This window comes from Danio rerio, chromosome 15, assembly GCF_049306965.1.
Source record: "Danio rerio strain Tuebingen ecotype United States chromosome 15, GRCz12tu, whole genome shotgun sequence".
NCBI lineage: Eukaryota > Metazoa > Chordata > Actinopteri > Cypriniformes > Danionidae > Danio > Danio rerio.
In genome coordinates this window covers 2,499,402-2,519,961 of record NC_133190.1, presented here as the reverse complement: position 1 = coordinate 2,519,961, position 20,560 = coordinate 2,499,402, and the positions used below count along the sequence as shown (strand labels likewise).

At 37.2% G+C, this 20,560-nt stretch overlaps 1 protein-coding gene across 2 annotated transcripts in view; it reads right to left on the bottom strand.

The window, feature by feature from the left end:
- Nucleotides 1-1,241: 1,241 nt before the first annotated feature.
- The window catches only part of hephl1a (hephaestin-like 1a), a 51,315-nt gene continuing 31,996 nt past the window's right edge, over nt 1,242-20,560 (bottom strand). Inside the window, exons 11-20 of one of the 2 annotated variants that reach the window (NM_001328065.1) lie at nt 19,967-20,179; nt 15,346-15,556; nt 14,386-14,525; nt 14,157-14,285; nt 12,386-12,492; nt 10,803-11,028; nt 8,013-8,152; nt 5,898-6,057; nt 3,534-3,569; nt 3,258-3,443 (exon numbers count right to left, since the gene is read on the bottom strand). In NM_001328065.1, the coding sequence (NP_001314994.1) occupies nt 3,373-3,443; nt 3,534-3,569; nt 5,898-6,057; nt 8,013-8,152; nt 10,803-11,028; nt 12,386-12,492; nt 14,157-14,285; nt 14,386-14,525; nt 15,346-15,556; nt 19,967-20,179 (1,433 nt within the window). In that variant the 3' untranslated portion in view covers nt 3,258-3,372. Of the gene's footprint in view, nt 3,444-3,533; nt 3,570-5,897; nt 6,058-8,012; nt 8,153-10,802; nt 11,029-12,385; nt 12,493-14,156; nt 14,286-14,385; nt 14,526-15,345; nt 15,557-19,966; nt 20,180-20,560 lie in introns of both variants that reach the window. The other variant, XM_009291403.5, reaches the window with a different exon arrangement.

Below are 20,560 nucleotides of genomic sequence, written 5' to 3'. Positions count from 1 at the left end.
GCAATTCCATAAAGGAATATTATGGGGACTAAAATTATGCTTGTATATCATTTTCCAGTAAAGTAAAACCTGTTGATGAAACACTGATAACTTAACAGGGAGTTTTTTGAGGTTATCATCAAATCTAAGCAAAAAATGCATACCTCCTAACTTTTTACAAATTTGACTGGGGATATAAAACCAAAAACTTTTTTCATTTTTCAAAAAGGATTTAAGCCAATTTATTTTAATTGTACCATTAATACATTCAATGTCAAGGGCTTTTAGACCCCCTTCTTCATATTTTTTGACCAATGTTCCTTTTTTAATATAGTGTGTTTTTCTTTTCCAGATGAAATTAAAAATAGCTTGGTTTCTTGCATTTTTAGGAAAATAAATTGAGTAGGCTGGGTAAACAAGTCTAGAAATGCACTCCATTTTTGTAAGAAAAATTCTACCAATAATACAAATGTCTCTTACAACAAAGGCTAGTTGTCTAAAATCAACTACAGTAAAATATTGTTATATATATATATATATATATATATATATATATATATATATATATATATATATATATATATATATATATATATATATATATATATATAAATCTTTTTTTTTTTTTTTTTTTTTACAGACGATAGGACACATTTCTCAATATTTGGGTCACTTTTGGAAATCTCTTCACACAGTGAGCACAACAGAAGTCTATGTGGGCTAAACTGTGGATCAGTTATTGTTTTGGGCACAAAATGCATTCAATGGCTACATCTCCCTGCTGAAAAATCCAGCTTAAACCAGCCTAGGCTGATTGGCTGGTTTTAGCTGGTTGAGCAGCCTGGTTTGACCAGCTAAATCCAGCTAAAAACAGCTTGACCAGCCTGGTTTAAGCTGGACATGGCTGGTTTAGGCTGGGCTCCCAGCCTGGCTAAGCTGGTTTTAGCTGGTCATCTCCCAGCCTGACCAGCAAAGACCAGGCTGGAATTGGAAATGGCTGGAAACCAGCCTGGAAATGGCCAAAACCCTTCTAAAACTAGCCTGGTCGACCAGCTAAAACCAGCCAACCAGCCTAGGCTGGTTTAAGCTGTTTTTTTCAGCAGGGCTCTCAAATTTCTTCAATGCTTTTTTCACTCAGACACAACAACTGCCAGAAATTATTGTACGTAAAGGACATTTAGCACATGCTTACATTCTGTTCTCAGAACTGTTGAACTTGTTTAAAACAATAACACAATGCAAAACCGAATCAGACAGCCAAATTCAACAGCAATATTTTATTGAAACTTTTTTCACATCTAAAAATGCAGTTCAAGCACCCACAGCTGATTCTCATTATAGATGAACATCTACACAGGTCTGACATAAGATGTGATGCCGAAGAGAACCTGTGGCCAATTGGAAAAGACTGATTCACATTACAATTGTAAGCCTATCTGTATTAGCGGATGGTGTGTGCATACAAATTCTTGTATTTTGAAATGACTTAGTGCAAAAAAAATTACAAATAAATGAACAACATAAAATATTGAGGAATTCTGCATCATGTCTGATTCATTCCAGTAACATATATTGCAGTTATAAACAGAGATGTGTCCTCGTTTTACACAAGAAAACACTGTGTAATGCTGTTGTGTTTTTCAGCTGATTGTTTTGTGGGTGACTAAGTGTGTTTGTGGGCTGTCAACCTTTAGTGTTCTGGAAGAATGAGTTTAACTGAGGCCTGAATGAAAAATAATAAATACAAATTTAAAAGGCGGCGACGCAGTGGCGCAGTAGGTAGTGCTGTCGCCTCCCAGCAAGAAGGTCGCTGGTTGGAGCCTCTGCGTTTCTGTGTGGAGTTTGCATGTTCTCCCTGCGTTTGTGTGGGTTTTCTCCGGGTGCTCAGGTTTGTGTGTGTGTGGATGTTTCCCAGAGATGGGTTGCAGCTGGAAGGGCATCCGCTGCGTAAAAACTTGCTGGATAAATTGGCGGTTCATTCAGCTGTGGTGACCCCGGAATAATAAAGGGACTAAGCCGACAAGAAAATGAATGACAAATTTAAAAGACGAGAAAAAAAAAAGAGCAAAAAATAGAAAAATGTAGTCGAAATTTTGTAGGTAATATTTTTTTTGCAATATTTTGCTTAAGTTTATTTGTTTTATTTTACAATTTCTGAATGTGTTCTGTGACTAAATATTATCTTAATAAATATATCTGTTTAAGGGTGACGCGTAGGTAGTGCTGTCGCCTCATAGCATGTAGGTCGTTGGTTCGAGCCTCGGCTGGGTCAGTTGGCGTTTCTGTGTGGAGTTTGCATGTTCTCCTTGCGTGGGTTTCCTCCGGGTGCTCCGGATTCCCCCACAAGTCCAAACACATGCGGTACAGGTGAATTGGGTAGGCTAAATTGTCCGTAGTGTATGAGTGTGTGTGTGAATGTGTGTGTGGATGTTTCCCAGAGATGGGTTGCGGCTAGAAGGGCATCCGCTGCGTAAAAAAACTTACTGGATAAGTTGGCGGTTCATTCCGCTGTGGTGACCCCGGATTAATAAAGGGACTAAGCCGACAAGAAAATGAATGAATGAATGAATGAATGAATTTACCGTAGTGTATGAGTGTGTGTGTATGTTTCCCAGAGATGGGTTGCAGTTGGAAGAGCATCCACAGCATTAAAATGTGCTGGATAAGTTGGCGGTTCATTCAGCTGTGGTGATCCAAGATTAATAAAGGGACTAAGCCGACAAGAAAATGAATGAATGAATGATTTGTGCCCAGCTTTGAACCTCCAGTCCAGTAAAAATGTGAGAAAGAAAGAATGATATAAGGAATGAAAATGTAAAGTCTATACACATAAATTCAGTGTATTCAAATTTACAAAATGAAATGACATGTTGAAATCTCAACTCATCTGCACAGGCGCACTGCTAGCGTTGATTTTGCATCTGGAGAGCACTGCTGCCATCTAGTGGTTGCAATGGATGTATCTACTGACGCGGTGCATAAAGGACATTAAAGGCTATTTTGTTGATAGTTTTTGTTCCATTTTACAAAATCTTACACACAAAACACACAACATGCAAATCATCACACACATCTTGCAAAATCAATCATTAAAATGTGTTTAACCTTCAACAGAATAGTGTGGGGTGAGCGGTGTCAATGTTTGATTCTCAAATCAGTTGATGAAGGGTTATGCTTTGGTAGCTGATGATCTTATACCTTCCAATGCCACACACACGCACGCACGCGCGCGCACACACACACACACACACACACACACACGCGCGCACGCACGCACACACTCGGCGACACTTTTAATTCTCAAGATAAAGTTAAGATAAAGAAATGAGCATCAGTGTTGGACATTAAATATACATTAGGATGGATTCGTGATCCCTTTTATCTTCAGTGTTTTCAATGGTTTAACAGAATCAATCCAAGCAGGCACAGCAGGACTGTGTAGAGGCTTCCGAAATGACTGAAGGCTGTAAGAGAAAAAAGAAAAGGATAACAGGTATTAAAACTAAACCACATTAAAATAACCCCCACACCATTCAATACAAACAGATATTTACCACTGCCCGGAGCATTTCTCCTTGTTGATACAGACCCTGATGCCAAAGTAAAATACAAACAGAAATAATTCAACTAATAAGTATTTATTAAAATGTGTAAAATAATATTAAACAAAATATAAAAACATAAAAACTAAATAAATCTGCCTTTTGCTTTAAAAATGTTCCCCAGCATCTGTGGTTTGTCTTCATTCTTTTCTGTTTATTTTATTCTTCCATGCAAAGATTCATTTATTTGTTCATTTTCTTTCAGCTTATCTTCTTTATTCAACAGGGGTCGCCACAGCAGAATGAACCACTAACTAATCCAGCCAATAATATCCAGCTGCAGGCCCGCAGAACCACACACGTTTTAGGCACACACAATCTAGGCAAACCATATATGGTTATGACGGATGTTAATATAATTAACGTCTTTTTGAACATCGTCATCGATTTATTTTTTGATATATATGTTTAATAATATTGTACACAATAAACAGTAGTGTTTACTTTATTTCACAAATATTCCGATTAAGATGGTCGAATGGGGAGCATTGTTTCCCATTGCCATTCAGTATAATAGACAGAACAGTTTTCTATCAGTCATCATGATCAGTCATTATTATCTGACAATAATATAGCAGATACTCGTTTGCTGGCCTTGCTGAATGATCTAATTTGGACAGGTTTAATTTATATAATGGATTAATTTATGATGAAGGAAATAATAGCAAGTTAATATAAGCAATAATACATTATATGTAATAAATATCGTTTTACATGTAACAAATGTATAACACTATATTCATATTTTACTAATGCTATTTAATAGTGTTTATTAGCTTAATTTTCTAATAACCTTTTAGTTATTGATTTCGCACATTTAATACTGTAGTAATTTATAGTAAGCAATAAATAATTTTTAAATTTAGCAATAGGAACAAATTTACTAATAATAATAAAAAATAATAAGTATATATATATATATAAACTAACAGCTGTGACAGTTAGTAAAAGATAGTAGTTTATAAATAAAATTATAATTATAATAACTATATATAATGTTTAAATGATTAACTATAGTAGGCTAATTTATTTTAAAGTGACATATTATTATTTGCTTTTTTTATTTTACAACAAAGTGATTTTAACCAAGTATAATAATATTAAGATCCTGAATTAGTTTATTACACTTAATCCAACAATTAGACGGTCTATAATGTTTTCTTTGTGTATATGGACACATGAATAAAGTCAAAAGTGTCTTAAACTGATTATTTTTATTTACATAATTTGAGTTCAGAAACTGCAGAGATGTTGTCGGTGCAATAGCCAAGGGGTTAGCGCGTCGATATATGGTGAAACAGCTTGTCAGGACGTCGCGAGTTCGAATCCCAGCTAGATGACCAACTAAAACCAGCTTGACCAGCTTAGCCAGGCTGGGAGCCCAGCTTAAACCAGGCTGGTCAAGCTGTTTTTAGCTGGATTTAGCTGGTCATTTTCCAGCCTGACTAGCTAAGACCAGGCTGGAAATGGCTGGAAACCAGCCTGGAAATGGTCAAAAACCCTCTAAAACCAGGCTGGTCAACCAGCTAAAACCAGCCTAGGCTGGTTTAAGCTGGATTTTTTAACAGGGTATTGACCTTATTCTTCAACGCGGAAGTGTTTTTCGCGATTGTTTCAGAACTCCCGATTCAGTCGCCTATAGGAGAAATGACTAGGAATAACGGTACCACTTTACAATAAGGTTCATTAGTTAATGCATTTACTAACATGAACAACACATGTACAGCATTTATTAATCATAATTAAACATTTATTAATGCATTATTACCATCCAAGTCCATGCTTGTTAACATTAGTTAATGCACCATGAGTTAACATGAACTAACAATGAACTACTCTATTTTCTTTCAATACACTATCAAATACACTAGTAGATGTGTTGTTCATTGTTTGTTCATGTTAGTAAATGCATTAATTAACATTAACTAATAAACCTTATTGTAAAGTGTGACCGGAATAACAAACCGCAGAAAACGGTCAAACTACTCGCTCTACAAACAAGTGTTTGCATGACTATACAGACAAAGCAGAATAATATAAGGAGAAAATGTCCGATTGCAACATCAAGCAGCGTAACCAGCTGAAACACGTCTAAAATGAATGGAAGTGAATGAGACCTGAAGTCCCGAGCCAAAAAGATTCAAATGGCTGCGCCCGCTCGTACACAGAAAATAAGGTCAATATAGTAGAAAAGGAGCGTTTATTTAACAGTTCAACCCATTTCTACCCATATTCATTTGCTTTATTTTAATCAAAGGTTGGATTTTTTTTGTTCATTAGTAAGTGCTAGAAAGGATGCAAACGTTTTCTCCAAACCTTTTGCATTAACGGTGAGAAGCGCCTCCATGCCTGCATGGATGTGGTCCGTCACGTGACAGTGTAGTAACCACTGTCCAGGATTTCCAGCGATTAGTTCAATGGTCTGAAATGTTCCAGGGAACAGGTCAAAAACATCAGCGCGATGAAAATGATCTGTCTGAAAGAAGAAAGGAAAGCTTGTGAGAAACATTTTCAGGCAGAATTTATCCAGAGATACTGATTGAGGAGTAAAGCAAACAGGATGGCACTCTAGCGTCAAATTTCCCCTATTGTGTGTCTATACACTCAAGTCTACTGCTGTATAGATTCGGATGTATGTATGGTAATCACAATGGTAAACACTATATACCTCAATGCCCATCACACAACTACAACCTCCTCAATTTATTGTTACAGCTGTTGTTATTTTTATTATTATCATTATTATTAGTATTATTATTATTACCAGCATGAGTATATTATAGTTATCAAGTTAATAATCTATCATACATATCTTTAATATTATTCTTCCATGTGGGTTTGTATAATTCATAATTAGCATTGATATAGTGTTTTCTTTTTTATTTATTTAGTTTTTATTATTATTATTCATTTTTTTTTGCTTATTCTCATTGCTTTGTTTGCTGAACTTTATTTTTCTTCTCTCTTTTTGTTTCTTTTCTTTTTCTTCTACTCCTCCCCTTCCTTTTCTGTTTTTTTTATTTATTTATTTCATTTTATTTATTTATTTTTATTATTATTATTTTAATAACGTTTGTTTATTATTATTAGTTTATTTTCTCTTTTCCTCTCTTTCCCCTTCTACTTACTACTATTATTATTATTATTATTATTATTATTACTTGTCCTCTCCCTGATTTCCCATCCTCCCCTCTCCTCGACACCTTTCTCATAAGTGGTATTACTTTTATTTTTTGTTATCATTATTATTATTACAGTTTTGACTTGTCCTGTTATCTTTCCATTATCATTATTACAAGTATTTATACCATTATCATTATTAAGGTTGCAGTTGTTGTAGTTGTAGCGGTAGTAGTTGTAGTAGTAGTAGTAGTAGTAGTAGTTGAAGTAGTAGACATTGTAATAGTATCGATTATTATTGAGTAATTGTTACAGAGATTATCGAAGTAGTAATTCATGTAGTAGTAGATGTCATTGGTATAGTAGTAGCAGAAGTAGTAATGGTGTGGTGGTTACAGTAGTAGTAGTAGTCGTTGTTGGTGTAGTAATATCAGTAGTAGATGTTGTTGATGTAGATGTAGTAGAAGTGATTATGGTGGTGGTAGTAGTAGTAGTAGTAGTAGCAGCAGTAGACGTTGTTGTATTAGTTGTAGCAAACGCTATAGTAGTATCAGTAGTGGTAGTCATTGTAGTAGTATCAGTATTAGTAGACATGGTAGAAGTAGTAGTCGTGGTTGTGGCTGTAGTAGAAGCAGTAGTAGTTGTAATATAAGTAACTTTCTGTAGTAGTAGTTGGTGTAGCACTTGTGATTTATTATTATTGTTGTCAGTTATTACTGTTGTCCTTTCTTTCTTTTTACTCTCATTTTTACTATCATACATTAATAAGCATTGTTGTTACTCCCTACCTCTGACTGGTTTCTTTCTTTATGTTTTATCTATATCTGTGACACTTGCTTCATTTATTGACTGTTATTGTTCCCAATGTATGTACTCTGACCTGTCCACCAAGTTACCTTTACATGCATACACACACTCACACACTCACGCACATACCAGTACATGACTATATTGTTGTTGTTTTTGTTTTTGTTTCGCTGCTTTGTATTTGTTATTTGTTGATGTTTTCTTGTATTTGTATGATTTTTGCATATTCTAATAAAAAAAAAAATAAATAAAATAAAATAAAATAATGGTAAAAGAGATGGAATGTTGCTGATTAAATATATAAATTCAACGTGTCATATTTTCCTCAGGAAAGTCAAAGCAGATAAAATGATCAGCTCGTAAAATAACTACAGAAAGGAGCATTGTGCTAATTATACGGACTAATTTACATATTCATTTATATTTGTTTTACTTCACCCAATATCTTCATTGTTTAACGTATGAGTTTTAAAGCAAGATCTGCAGTGGTGTGTTTTTATTTACTTTGTAAATGAAGCTCTGAGCATGGAAATGAACAGTGTGCATGTCCACTTCATTCCCCAGTCCCAGCAAATACCACTTCGTATGGTCTCCCTCTGTCATATTTAACCCTTGGAGGTTACTGTACAACTTTCCATTAATACCTGTGGAAAACAAAGAATTTTTAACTTCAAAAAGGTTCAAAACGTTTAACACAGACAATAACACACACACACACACACACACACACACACACACACACACACACACACACACACACACACACACACACACACACACACACACACACACACACACACACACTGTTACGAACCGCACAGTTTTGCTGCGTGTATGTTCTTTCTGTCTCTATCTCTTTCTCTCTCTCTGTACCAGCCCTGTCATTTTCTCAGGTACCGCCTACTTTGGAGCACTATTGGCTGACAGGACTGCCAATCCTAATCAACCGTGTGACGATGACTTCTCTCTCTGCCAATCGCGTTTGTTGCAGAGCCCTTTAAAAACGGAAGCGGCAACAGGGAGAAATCTAGTGGTGGGCAAAGCGAGGCTTCATGAAACACTGAAACAGTCGAAGCAAATGTGTCGAAGCTTCGAAACGTTTCGAAACCCCACTCTACAGTGACACCTAGTGGTCATTTTTTATGTATTGCACTGAAACAGCTGCAGCACAGAACAGTTGAGCAAATTGAGGTATTAAACCCCACTTTGTAGGCTTGGATTGCAATTAATATAGCGCAGCGGTTTAGGTGACTGACTAGTATCTGGGGAACGTGGGTTCGAATCTAGGCTTATACAGATATTTTGAAATGCTTTAATACCAGTTGGTAATGCTTTGCTCTTGTATCGTTTTGTTTCAACATTGGTCGGATATCCGAATAAACAATTTGTGAATAAATATGTCTTGTTTTGGTCTTAAATCAGGGTTGTTGCTAGATCAGAAACTGTGGCCTGAAGTTATCAAGAATTATTTATATTATTCATAAAATTTCCCATTTATGGTATTTTATTAACGTCTACCCAAACCCTAAACCAAACTATCACAGTACTGTAAAAATATTAATTATTGTTTTACAGTGTTACAAAAATGATGCTAAATTGATGGCGTAACTGCAGCTGTGTCCTATTTAGGCTACACAAAACAGAAACATGATAAAAACACATAAAACCATGATTTCTGAGTATTTGTTCAAGTAGGGATTCGAACCCAAAACGTCAATTGATGCATAGTAACATCGTGCACACAGCTATAAGTATAGTCCACTAGGCTATAAGAATCAGTATTTTCCCAACCTTGGCTACCAAATGAAGAGTCGCCAGGTCTCGAAACGCTTCTAAGGCGATCAGTGCTTTGAATTGCTTTAGTCACGTGACCCGGTGTTTCGAAACACTTTAGTCACGTGACTTGGGTGCTTCGGATCATGCTTCGGTGCAGTGTTTCGAAACACTTGCGCTTCGGGATCTCGACACTGTGTCGAAACGTCAGTTTCACATCAGCCATCCCTAGAGAAATCAGCTGTTGCTGTTTTGGCGTGTTGTCTGGTGGTGTTTGGCTGGATGTGTACTTTGATTAAGATTTATTGATGTTGACTTTGAGTGAGATTAACTGTTGACTTTGAGTGAGATTTGTTTGAGAGTTTTGAGAGTGTTTTCTACACCTCTAGCCCGCTATTGCTCCATTCAAAAACCTTCTGTGACCTGACAAGGGAGATCTGGAACAACATAGTAAGTCACGTGACATACATATTTGCACGCAGGTTTATTGATGTATAGACACACTAGTTAGCGAAGTGCGCTAATTTTGTATTTTTATTTATTAGTTAAGAGTAAGTTCAGGGCGCTTTGCGCTGAAGACTTTTCTTTTCATATTGTTGTTTTCTTATTTAGTGGATTTGGGAAGAGATTAAGGGAATGTTTTTGTTATATTTATTTTTTTGATTTGCATGCGCAAACTTCAGTTCCCTCTCCTAATTGTCTTGGTTCTTTTCAACTTTATCTTATTGTTTGTAAATAATGTGGGAGCAATAAATCTTTTGCGGTGCTAGTTTGTTGTTTGGTGTTTTCTCTTGCCATTCTTCATCATCAGTTTATACTTTGGTCATCTTTATGTTACTCCTTTTAATACCCTAGACCAACGGTTCTCAAACTTTTTTCATCAAGTACCACCTCAGAAAAAAATTGTCTCTCCAAGTACCACCAAAATGAGCAGTATTGAAATACAGTAGCGTAGTAGACCCAGTAAAGCAGCTACAACTCTGCACAGTTAAAAAACGTGGCAGATTACCTCAGAAATATAGGTTATATGTCATTATATACATCATTTTTGATAAATTTTGAAATGTGTGTAGCATGTACATGACATATTTCATTCCTCCGCGTACCACTAGAAGGAAGCTTGCGTACCACTAGTGGTACACGTACCACAGTTTGAGAACCACTGCTCTAGACATATTGCCATCAAGGATCGTAACACACACACACACACACACACACGTTGTTATTAGTGATGTTTGAAGACTCTCCATAGGCATACTGTATTTTATACAGTAAAAACTGCTTATTATTATATGGTCCTGCTCTACCCTTACTCCTAAACCCAACCCTCACAGTAAACCGTTGCAAACTTTGAACATGAAAAGACCCAATTTAGTATGATTTTGAAGCATTTTGAATTACAAGGACATCAGGCATGTCCTCAAAAACCACCATAATAGAGTACAACTAGGTCACACCAATGTTACAATACAAAAAAACTCTGTAAACTACCACAACCAGTACACACGCACACACACTTACCATGCATTTTGTTGCTCTCCATAAAGTCCCCAGCATATTTGTCAAATTCTTCTAAGTCAACATCAAGGTACTGTTGTATGTTTTCATCCAGGTAATGCGACTCATTTTCATCAAACACCATAAACAGAAGGGCAAACTCTTTATTTCGGTCTTTTCTTTGTCTGTCTGCATCCAGGGTGTTTTTACGGCACACTATCAGTGGACCCACCAATCCACTCATCAAGTCCTGAGGGGCACACATAACAGACCTGTGAATCTACAATCCTGCTGTAAAGCCCAATATTCAAATTCACTTGTTGTTTTAACATCTACATTGTTAAAACAACAACATCTTCGGCTTGGGTGGTAATATGTTATACCGCGGGATCGAACAATAGCAACGGTGTCAGTTTCAATACCGTTATACCGTCATAAAAACAATGCACTTATATAGGAGACGAGTATTAAATAGTAAACATTATTTATTTAATGCCTAAAAATGCGACAGAGAGAGAGGTGAGGTGAGGTCATATGGCGAGTCGCACACCAAGTGACCTGGTCTCGAAAAAGAACACAACCTCTGCAACCTCGTGGTAAATACGAACTAGAGGTCTGCATTCCCGCTGCTGTACCACAGGACCAGATTTCTTGCGGTGCGGGAATTAATTTCCTAAAAATGAGCGGGAGCAGTCGGTAACTCTGGTGTAATTTGTATGGGAGCAGGCAGTCTAACAATATAACTCCCGAGTGAGCGAGCACGCATGCAACGGCGTGGATGCTGTTTATGCGTGTGTGTGTGTGTGTGAGGGCAGCGTGATAGTCCTTTGCCTAGAGCGGCAGTTCAGCTTGCTCCAGCCCTGTTTGTGTGTGTGTGTGTGTGTGTGAATGAATGAATGAGAGAGAGCGTCCATTGCGAAGAACAAGACAAACAGGTGACCGTGTACCTAAGGTCGCATATACGATATTCGGTTTCTGAATGGTTTAGGCACAAGCCAACAGTTTGGAGACGCTGTCTGAGCCTTACATCATAATTATTTAAATTATGCACAGTAATACCGGATACCGAGGTAAAATAGGGAGGTTTTATGGTATCAAAATTTGGATACCGCCCAAGCCTAATCTACATACGCTCTGATTCAGTAAATACACACTAAATACACTGCAAAAAAAGGCTTTTCTTTTCTTAGAATTTTTGCCTTGTTTCTAGTCTAAAAATCAAAATATTCTTAAATCACGAAGCTTTTTGTAGATAAGTAAAAACATTGTCGGTTTTGTAGAAATAATATGTCAAAATTAGGTGACTTTTTCATTAAAACAAGCTAAAAATATTTCATAATGAAAACAAGATTATTTTGCTTTTTTTTAAAGGAAAAACACTTACTTTTGATGTATTATTTATAAAAATAACAAATTTTATGCAAGTCTAGAAAATGCTTTGTGATTTAGTAATATTTTTTATACTTAAACAAGAAACAAGACAAAAACTGTAAGTAAGAAAAGCATTTTTTGCATTGTTTGTATTTAGTGTAAGCATTTGCTGTTTGGCCCATACAATGTCCATTTGATGTATAATGCACGGATTGTGTTGTATATGTGAATTATACCTTGACTAAGCTGGTAGAGGAGTAGTAGGCAAACGTTATGCAGTCTGGATCCTTAGGACCTGGACCTGATCGCTTTGGAATGGTCCAAGTGTATTTCAGCACATTACCTGTAATACAAGTACATACATACAAGTAAATACAATTATTATTATTATTATTATTATTATTTCAAATGTAGTTTGAGACTCCAATATATAAATATGTAATCTGATGTAATGCATGTTTTAAAGAAAAACATCCCACTAAAGGAAGCTAAAAAAAGGTCATAAGTGCAGTTGTGCCATGTTTGATAAAAATACTTGATTCTTTAACGTAATACTATACAAAATATTATTCATTCATTCTTTCATTTTCCTTCAGCTTAGTCCCTTATTTATCAGGGGTCACCACAGCGGAATGACTGCTAACTATTCCACCCCCTGTTTTACGCAGCAGATGTCCATCCAGCTGCAACCTAGTACTGGAAAACACCCTACACTCTCATTCATACACACACACACTCACACACTACGTCCAATTTAGTTCGTCCAATTCATCCATAGCGAATGTGTTTGGACTGTGGGGGAAACCGGAGCACCCGGAGGAAACCCACGCCAACATGGGGAGAACATGCAAACTCCACACAGAAATGCCAACCCAATTCACTTGTACCGCATGTCTTTGGACTGTGGGGGAAACCGGAGCACCCGGAGGAAACCCACACGAACGCAGGGAGAACATGCAAACTCCACACAGAAACGCCAACTGAGCCGAGGCTCGAACCAGCGACCTCCTTGCTGTGAGGCGACAGCACTACCTACTGTGCTACTGCTTCGCCACAACTAAATTATATCAGATGCTACAGTATCCTGTAATAGTTTTCTAAGGAACAATGTTGAAGTTTGTGCCAAGCTCAACAAAGTTGAATTGCTGTCGTATACTCACTTAAATGTCAATTACTTGCATAATAAATGCTAAAAAGACAGTCAGATCCCGCTACAGGTGTATGCACTCCAGAGGTTTCAATTTATGCAAAAGCAATAATATGATTATACAATGCAATACTTATAATCTCATACGCATTTGTACAAAGCACCCTATAACCTGTATAATTATAACAAATCTGTATATACAGCTCAACATTCACATCTTTTTTGACTAACTGCATCTTTGTTTAATCGTCTTTTTTCATATTTATTTTGTGTTGTCATTTGTCACTTCTGTACCAAAAAAACAAACTCCTTGTGTGTGAAGCACACTTGGCTATAAAACTGATTCTGATTCTAAAAAATATATAAAATATACTTAAATATATAAAAAATATATTTATTTCAATAGGTAAATAGTTTTACACTGCTTTGCTTGAGTGATTTTATTTGTTTCTAGTACAAATATCAAAAAATAAATAAATAAAATAATTTAATCAAGCAGCATTTTCTAGATAAGCAAAACAAAAAGTTGAGTTTTTACTTGAAACAAGCAAAATAATCTGCCAGTGGGGTGTTGTTCCTTGTGACAAGATTATTTTGCTTACCCCAAAGCAAAACTCACTTAATTTGACATGCTATTTCCTAAAAAAATACTATATGTTTTGTTTGACTAGAAAATGCCTCTTGATTTAAGAATGTTTAGATATTTGGACTAAAAATCGAAGTAACACAAGCTTTTTGCTTTTGTTTATAATTTTATAAAGCTTGAAAACAGTAGATCAAAATACAAGCATTTTCAGGATTTCCAGCACCCATTAGCATCCTGATAATATGACAAATATATATTGATTTTAATCAAAAACCTGGTTGAACATCTTTCTGATGGGGTTCGCTGGTCTTCACCCCGTGGGCATGAATGGAATACGGCCTGCTGGCGTTGTTTTTAAAGACAACCTCAATTTTCTCTCCAACTTCACCTTTAATAATCGGACCTAGAGATAAAAAAGTAAAGAAACAAAATAAATGTCTGCCATATCACAGAAAAAAGGTGAAATTTTACAATCGACACTCTTGAAGTCAGATGTGCCGTACCCATTATCCCCAAGTGCTCCTCATCTGCACCCCTGGGTTTCTGTTTGGTAAAAGTTTCATCTGAGTATTCTCGATACACCACCTTCTTATATTCAGCTCCGATCCGGTTTTTTGATCTCTGGAGGTAAACACTTCCAATGCTGTGTAAACAAAGACAGAGAGAATGCGTGAATGAGTCTAAAATGTGTGCACAAATGCTATTAAATGTCCCATGAAATTACTTACATAAATTTTTGTTTTTAGACGTTTGTATCAGAAAGTTTTATGGATGTCTATAAGCTACAAATCAATGACAAAATTTCTCTTTAGAACACATGAATTTGATCTAAACATCCAAATCATTCTCACTCCTGCCTAAATGGATCGACAATTCTTTTTGTGACATCACCTCATACTTCTGCGGTCACACTTGGCTTTTCCTACCATAGACTTCCACGCGAATACGTCAGACCGGACACGCAGGGTCATGCGTTAAGTTTCGCAGGTTGCTGCGGTGCAAAGTTCAAGCTTGGTGAGCTCTGACCTGCAAAATCGCATCACTTGACTGCGTGAGACCAATCGAGGATCAAAACATGACCTCTCTGGACAGAAATGTAAAACATGGAGCAGTCGCTCGCTTTTTTTAAAATATCTAATAAGCTTGTTTAATCCCGCCCCTTTTCGCAGCGCCGTACGACAGAATATCGCATGCTCAAACTCAAAATGTGACCATAGCTTAACTCTCATTGGCAGAGCTGTGATAAAACAAAATGCTATTGGCTGTTTTTTTTAATAAAGGGGAGGTGCTAGTTTATGTCCCACCCTCTGTTCATGTTTCAGTTGAGATTACATCAAACTTCCAATTAAAAATGCACAATTCAAAGCACTTCAAGGGACCTTTAAAGCCAACTATGTAAATATTCAGTCGAAAATAAAGTAGATATAGAAGTTATTAGGAGAATTAAGGCTTTCTGGGCGTACCTTTCCATTTGTGTAGCCTTGTGTTTCTCTAATTCCCATGTTCGGTTTGGAGCATAGTTCCAGATGATTTCCTCTGCGGCTATATAATATTTCCTTGTGGAGGTGAAAAGCTCTGGCGCGGGAGTCTTTGCTGAACAGGGCTTGACTGTGTAATGTTGACGCATTCCTGCATGGAAATGATCGGCTGTCTGACAGCTGACCTCAAACATGCCTGAAGAAAACAGACATAATGATCATTAACAACATTTGTTTACACCTTTTATTCATTTAGTTTTTCACAACATACAATTGCAAAGTGCTCTGTGTGTGTAATGGGAATATACAGTAAATGCACTATATAATGCACATTACTTATATACAGTAGAACTCAGTATTAGTCTCTTGGGAGTTTTATTTTTCAAATATTTCCCAAATGATGTTTAACAGAGCAATGATTTTTTTCACATTATTTCCATATTTTTTTCCTCTGGAGGAAGTCTTATTGGTTTTATTTCGGCTGGAATAAAAGCAGTTTTTAATGTTTTAAACCCATTTTAAGGTCAATATTATTACCCCCCCTAAGCTATATTAGTTTTGGATCGTCCCCAGAACAAACCATCATTATACAATGACTTGCCTAATTACCCTAACCTGCTTAATTAACCTAGTTAAGCCTTTAAATGTCACTTTAAGCTGTTTAGAAGTGTCTTGAAAAATATCTAGTCAAAATAAATCAGTTATTAGTAATATGTTATTGAAACTATTAAGATTAGAAATGTGTTGAAAAAGATTCTTAACACCGTTCTTGGGGAAATTTGGGAAGAAAATATACAGGGGTACTAATAATTCTGACTTCAACTGTACCTATAATGTATTTTTTCAATTATAAAAAGAGATTTAAGAACACAGAGTTTATGAGACAATTACGTTAGTAAAGAGACAATTAAGTGATTAAATGAGTGTCATTTAACCTGCTGTAAACACACAGACTTATTTATCTGTCACACTTGGCTTTACTTTGCTCTTTGACGTTTCTTATGATGGTTTCTCTCTGGTTGATGTAAACGTCTGAGAGCACAGGATCAATTTTCTGCCTTCTGCAATCATCTGAGATTACGGGATCTATTGTCTGTCTCCAGTTTCTCCCACAGACAGCACTTTCGGTTAAGATACTTAGCATCAGATACAGTAGGCAGACACACTAATGCTGATACTAAAGTGCAGAGCAACACAACTACATTAGACTGGAGTCAATCAATGTGCTCATTCTGCCACAGCAGAGCTTCAGCAGTGAACACAAACCACAAGCTGTGAAAAAGGTTTGGAAAATTGCACAGAGTTTCTATCATCTCTAACATTTATTTTCTAAATGCACCTAAAATAATGAAATTAAAAGCAAATAGTTCAATCTTTATTAGTCACTCCGCTGCTCATCCGTTTGCACTGGCTGCCAGTTGCTGCTCGCATTAAATTCAAAGCTTTGATGTTTGCTTATAAAGCGACTTCTGGCTTTGCTCCTTCTTATCTGCTCTCACTTCTGCAGATGTATGTGCTCTCCAGAAACGTGCGTTCTGTGAATGAACGTCGCCTCGTGGTTCCATCCCAAAGAGGGAAGAAATCACTTTCCTGAACTCTCGCGTTCAATCTGCCCAGTTGGTGGAATGAACTCCCTAACTGCATCAGAACGGCAGAGTCACTCGCTGTCTAAAAACTCAACTATTTAGTCTCCACTTTCCTTCCTAATCTACAATTGCCTCTCTGGCTCCACCGCTTACTGTATTACAAAAATAAATAAATAAATAAATTATTAATGTTTTGCTTCTTACACTTTACACACCTGAAACTTGCCTACAGCACTTATTCACTGTGGCTCTTATAGTTGTGTAAATTGCTTCCTTGTCCTCACTTGTAAGTCACTTTTGATAAAAGGGAGAACATGCAAACTCCACACAGAGCAACCCATCTCTGGGAAATATCCACACACACACTCATACACTACGGACAATTTAGCCTACCCAATTCACCTGTACCACATGTCTTTGGACTGTGGGGGAAACCGGAGCACCCGGAGGAAACCCACGCGAAGGCAGGGAGAACATGCAAACTCCACACAGAAACACCACCTGAGCCAGTGGCTCGAACCAGCGACCTCCTTGCTGTGAGGCGACAGCACTACCTACTGCGCCACCCACAAAAGCTATACATTTTGATGAAATCTGTAACCATTGACTTCCATAGTATTTGTTTTCTGTTACTACTATGGAAGTCAGTGGTTACCAGTTTTTATCTTTCTTCAAGATATCCTCTTTAGTGTTCAACTTAACTGTCCCTTTAAGAGTTCAAATAAAATGTGCCAAAATATATGCATCTGGTAATGTCCTGACAGAAATCCTACATTTTCACTAGAGGTGTGAACCTATACTGGTCTCACGGTTCGGTTCGGTTACGATTATCATGCCATCGATTCAGTTCAATTCGATATCTCGGTGCATCACAGTGCATTGACGGTGCTTTCCATATACAGTGTTATATTTTAGGGGGGAGGCTATAACATGCTGTCTGTATAAACACACAGACACACAGCAACACACTGTCTCTCATTCAAACACATTCACAAACATAGACAGCATCAAACAAACAAACACACACACAAACAAACACATTTAAGCCCTCGCAATAGGGAGAGCTCGCGCTGAGCGGAGCAAAAAAACGAAAAAAAAAAAACGGAAAAAATAAGCACTTTTCTGACGGTCCCTTACAGAGAGCTTCTCTCAGCGCGAGCTCTGCCGGCTAAAGTAAACGCAGACTGCGAGGGCTTAAACGGAGCAGCGCTCGTAATGTTGAGCGGAAAAAAGAAAGACAGCTGTGAAACATAACCAGCTTTGTCTTTCTGTAGGAAACACACTTTAGATCTTTTTAGGGTAAGAGGTTTTTGAGTTATTGCCGGCTATAACTGAATGTGTGTCAGGAAAATCGAAAACAAAACCAACTGAAGCGCGCTCATTTCTGGGGCCCCCCTGGATATACAGCACCCTTAGCATTTGCCTATGGTGCCGATGCCACGGGCCGGCCCTGAGTTGGCTGAGTGTTGTAAATAACGGCGCTCACCTCCCTCGCGACAGAGCGCATAGGAGATAAATGACGTCACTACATAATAACCGGTTATTCAATTCAATTCAATTCAGCTTTATTTGTATAGCGCTTTTACAATGTAGATTGTGTCAAAACAGCTTCACATAAATGGTCATAGTAACTGGAACAGTGTGGTTCAGGTTTTAGTGTTTAAGTTCAGTTCAGTTCAGTTTAGCTCAGTTCAGTGTGATTTAATCATTACTGAGAGTTCAAACACTGAAGAGCAAATTCATCGATGCGTAGCTCTACCAATCCTGAACCATGCGAGGCAGTGGCGACAGCAGAGAGGGAAAAAAAACTTCACCTGATGGGAGTGAAGAAAAAAAACCTTGAGAGAACCAGACTCAGTTGGGCACGACCATTTTAATTTCTCCGCTGGCCAAAAGTCTTGTGCAGAGCTTCATTCGCCGTGGTTGAGGCTGGAAGATGGCCTCAGCGAAGACTCGTCTGCCCCTGGAGCGTCGCTGGAATCAGACTCATGTTCTCCACTCCCCACGACCATCAGCGCAGCAGCAGCTCAGGATATGGCCTGGTCCCGGATATGGAATCCGGTTATGAATATGGTTATGATTATTACTGAATCGATACCGAATTGTCCGCGTCTGCATCGCGGTGCACCGAAGAAACAATTAATTTTGACACCCCTAATTTTCACACATAAACTCAGTTTATCTGGGAACTTTCTACTAAAGCTGGGTTCGGCTGGGTTTGGCTTTGACATTACATTGAAATCATTATTGAAAACAAGTGATTTATCAAAGCATATCAAGTACACAACCTCTTGCGTGTAATGGATAAACAATAGCTGTTTCCATCTAAAGATGTGAATTTATGCTCAAAACTGGAATAACGCCTAAAAGACATGCAAATAAACTGTCTCCATCCAATCAAAGAGAACAAAGTTATTACTTTCTGATAAACTGGTGCCAAATATCAAAAGTAATAAGGAAATTTCGCTGCAGTAGGAGAAGCTGCGTGAATCGTTTCTTTATTTAATAAATGACTTGTGCCTCAGAAGACAGTATGCTGCCACACAATGAACACGTAGTGGCGTTTGAAGGTGTCAGACGCAGAGCACAGACGCTCTTGACTATTCTGGAGGTCATTAATAATATAATAACACCAATACTGAAATGGTTAAGGTGTTTTAGAACGGCCAATACAACATTTCAGATGTTTTACAATGTGCTCAGCTCATTGGTTTGTCCATTTACACACACTTTCATCATCACATGATCTCTTAAAACAAAATCACATGACCTTTTTTAATGCTCATACTGGAATTTGTTCAGTAAAAGTGTTTCCATCGCAGTTTATGCGCATCTTTTCTTATCGAATAAAAAGTTTATCCTACTCAGTTATGCGCATACGTTTTTTTTTTTTGCGTATTTTTAAAATGTATGTGCATCCTTGAGTTTCCATCAACCATTTTTTTTTGCACATATCCAATAAGTAGAGGGAAACAGTTATTGACACAAACAAATGCTTGAAATAAAAGCAAGTGACCTACCGTTATTGTCGGGGGTCATGTTAACAGTCACTGAAGTATGTGGAAAGATACTCAGAGTGTCACGGTTCATCCCATTGCGCTGAAACATATTTCCCTGGAAATAAATGCCATGGATATCCAGCTCTGTGCCCAAGCCAAGCGTGTGCCACACAACATGCTCCCCATTACACAAATCCAGACCAGGCAGATTTCCATACATGAACCCGTTCACCGCTGAGAAGAAACAACACATTTTTTATTACAACACGGTCAATAAACTTGTACATTCAGAAAGGAAGCACTTAAAAACACCACTTTTTTTGGTAAATATGCTCATTTTACAGCTCCAAAATTATATTCAATGATGATTCATTGGATTTACGAAATGTTTTAAGTGGTGGTAATCAATTCATTTCGGCTGAATTTAAACAAATTAATTTGCTTGTTTAAATTCCACACATATAAATTGCTTGCAACAATTTTCATTCATTTATTCATTCATTTTCTTTTCGGCTTAGTCACTTTATTAATCAGGGGTCGCCACAGCGGAATGAACCGCCAACTTATCCAGCATATTTTTTATGCAGCTGATGCCCTTCCAGCTGCAACCCATCA